The 3,162-nt window shown below is 42.5% G+C and overlaps 1 protein-coding gene across 1 annotated transcript in view; it reads left to right on the top strand.

The window, feature by feature from the left end:
* Positions 1–6: 6 nt before the first annotated feature.
* Positions 7–3,162, top strand: part of TRNT1 (tRNA nucleotidyl transferase 1) — a gene marked incomplete at its 3' end in the record, with an annotated part of 12,882 nt that continues 9,726 nt past the window's right edge. The window contains exon 1 of the mRNA XM_012802544.1: positions 7–172. Coding sequence (XP_012657998.1) covers positions 25–172 — 148 coding nt within the window. The remainder of the gene's footprint in view (positions 173–3,162) is intronic.

Below are 3,162 nucleotides of genomic sequence, written 5' to 3'. Positions count from 1 at the left end.
GATGCATGGTTGGTGACTTTCCAGATGCTGAGGTACCTGTATTCTAGGCACAGGCCAGTACTGAACTGTAGTTGGGCTAGGCTGTGCCTTCTGAAGCGGTGTCTGTTTACAATGAAGTTGCAGTCTCCAGAATTCCAATCGCTTTTCACAGAAGGATTGAAGAGTCTGACAGGTGAGAGCTTAGGATGCCTTGTTTTGATTTAGAAGCCTGTGTAAATGGAGAATCCCAGGGTTTACATTTTTCTAGTCAACATTCAAGTATTTTTGTTGTTGTTGAGCTAGGCTTACTACTTATAGGTAATCCGAAACTATAGCCAAGACACTAGAAGAGGCAAGAAGTTATTGCAGTAACAAACAGAAGTTTTCTGAACACTGTGCCAGGAAATACTTCCATATTTCACAGACTGGTCTTATTGACCCTGAAGCAGTCATACAGCTGCATTCCAAAGCCTGTGGGTAGTTAGTACCACGTTCAGAAGTACATTTAGGCTGTAGTACAGTGGTTCTCAACCTTCCTAATGCCGCAACCCTTTAATATAGTTCCTCATGTTGTGGTGACCCCCAACCATAAAATTATTTTCATTGCTACTTCATAACTGTAATTTTGCTACTGTTATGAATCATAATGTAAATATCTGATATGCAGGGTGTATTTTCATTGTTACGAAGGGGTCGTAACCCACAGGTTGAGAACTGCTGCTGTAATATATGTTGCAGTATGGCTTAAATGGGGCTTTGCAGCTCTGGCTGTTCATTAGATTCATCTGGGGAGCTTTCAGAATATACAGATGCTGGCAAATGAAAATAGATATTTTCATTTGTTATTCATCATTTGAGAAGACAGATGCTTAGGAATGTGAAGTGCGTGGACTCTGTTTCTACAACAGAAAACTAGACAGCTGGGTTTTAGACTTGTGGAGTCTGAGTTCAGAGCCCATCTGTAAGCACTAAGCTCCGTCTTCTGCCTATGTATAAGTGCTTCCAAAGGGAAGGAAATGGGAGTTATTTTCATCCTGCATATGCAGATCTTATCTAGGAACAACGGTAATGGTTTTAACCTGACTAGAGCTGCTATTGCCATGGTTGTATCAGTATTGTATCTGGGACTACAGGTGTGCATCCCCACATCTGGCTAGTTTTATTTTTTGTAAGGACAGGGTCTGGTTGCATTGTCCAGGCTGGTCTTTAACTTCTGGCCTCAAGTGATCCTCACCCTTTGATCTAGGCCAGGATTACAAGTGTGAGCCAGTGAGGCTGGCCTACCTGTTGATTACTATAATTTCTTAAACTTTTATTTTTTTTGGAGACAGAGTCTCACTTTGTCCCATTGGGTAGAGTGCCTTGGTGTTATAGCTCACAGCAAGCTCAAACTCTCTGGTTCAAGCTATCTGCTTAGGTTCCCAAGTAGCTGGAACTGCAGGCATTGCCAACATTTCTATTTTTAGTAGAGACACGGTCTCACTCTTGCTTAGGCTGGTCTCAAATTTCTAAGCTCAAGCAGTCCACCTGCTTTGGCTGTGCAGAGTACTAGGATTATAGGCATGAACCATCATTCTCTGCCATCATGCTCAGCTTTTAATAATTCTGTGTGACTCTTTAAACCTGACTTTAAGAGCTGACTTTTCTTCAGTCTGAGAAATGAGGTCCTAAAGAAGCTAGAGTCTAAATACTAGTAAGATAAAAGTAGTGGTTGCTTCCAGTGTGTCTTGTCCTTACGAGACTGGCACATGAGAGCATGGACCTATCTAAAGTTGACTTTTTCTGGGTTATGGTAGAAGTGGCAAGAATGGAATCTTTCAGTGCATTTCTCAACAGTTAGAAAATCAAAGACTTGGATGTCCTGGTAAATTTCTGTGTAAAAGGCACAAAAAATACAAAAAGTCTTTGTGTGGGTTGCCGTATGGTGATAAATTCAGTTTGAGCCTGCCATAACAGTTCTCAAATCTTAAAATCTGCTTTGTGATGTGTCAGATTAGTTTTAGTGTGTAAGAATTTGGGAGGCTAGGAAAGTACATCTGTATAGTAGTCATATGATTTTATAATTTGTCAGGTTATTTTGTGTATTTTATTTTTGCTTTTGCTTCAGTACAACCATATACTTTTAGTAGCATATAGCATTATTTCACTGTTCTAGAGGTGAGGTTGAAGTTCTGAATGTAGGGGATTTTTGCCTGAATTATATGATTAGTGAACAAGCAAGGACTTCTTTGTCAGCTTTGTTGTGGTCCATAGTCACTGATGTCTGACAGCAGTGCTCAATGTTATGTGATGTCAGAAAGTCAGATCATCATTTGGGGCAATAGGAGGCAATAGCTTCCAACTCTCTTGAAGGTTGGAAGCTCTTGGAAGAGATGTTTTTTCCTATAATACTGGTCTTCCCACCTGCACCTCCTGCTCACCATTGCTGATCCCATCCTAACCTCTAATCTTCAAACTTCAAAACTGGAAAAGGAAGAGGTTTGTAAAAATTTAATTGCAAATTAACATTAAAAAGATAGGCAACAGGCTTGGTGCCCATAGCACAGTGGTTATGGTGCCAGCCACATACACCAAGGCTGGCCGGTTCAAGTCCTGGCCTGTGACAACTAAAACAACAATGACAACTGCAACAAAAATAGCTGGGCAAGGCTCTGCACCTGCAGCTCAAGTGGCTAAGGCGCCAGCCACATACACCAGAGCTGGCGGGTTCAAATTCAGCCCAGGCCTGCCAAACAACAATGACAACCACAACCAAAAAATAGCAGGGCATTGTGGCGGGCACCTGTAATCCCAGCTACTTGGGAGGCTGAGGCAAGAGAATTGCTTAAGCCTAGGAGCTGGAGGTTGCTGTGAACTGTGATGCCAGGGTACTCTACCCAGGGTGACAACTTGAGGCTCTGTCTCTAAATAAATAAATGAATAAATAAAAATAATAGAACATACAGTTTGGGTGGTACCTGTGGCTCAGTGGGTAGGGCACCGGCCCCATATACTGAGGGTGGCGGGTTCAAACACAGTCCTGGCCAAATTGCAACAAAAAATAGCCGGGCATTGTGGCAGGCGCCTGTAGTGCCAGGTACTTGGAAGACTGAGGCAAGAGAATCGCCTAAGCCCAGGAGTTGGAGGTTACTGTGAGTTGTGATGCCACAGGACTCTACCTAGAGCTATAAAGTGAGACTCTGT

Source organism: Otolemur garnettii, unplaced genomic scaffold (genome assembly GCF_000181295.1).
Source record: "Otolemur garnettii isolate 467f Iridium unplaced genomic scaffold, OtoGar3 scaffold00015, whole genome shotgun sequence".
Taxonomy (NCBI): domain Eukaryota; kingdom Metazoa; phylum Chordata; class Mammalia; order Primates; family Galagidae; genus Otolemur; species Otolemur garnettii.
This window is presented reverse-complemented; position numbering and strand designations above follow the sequence as displayed.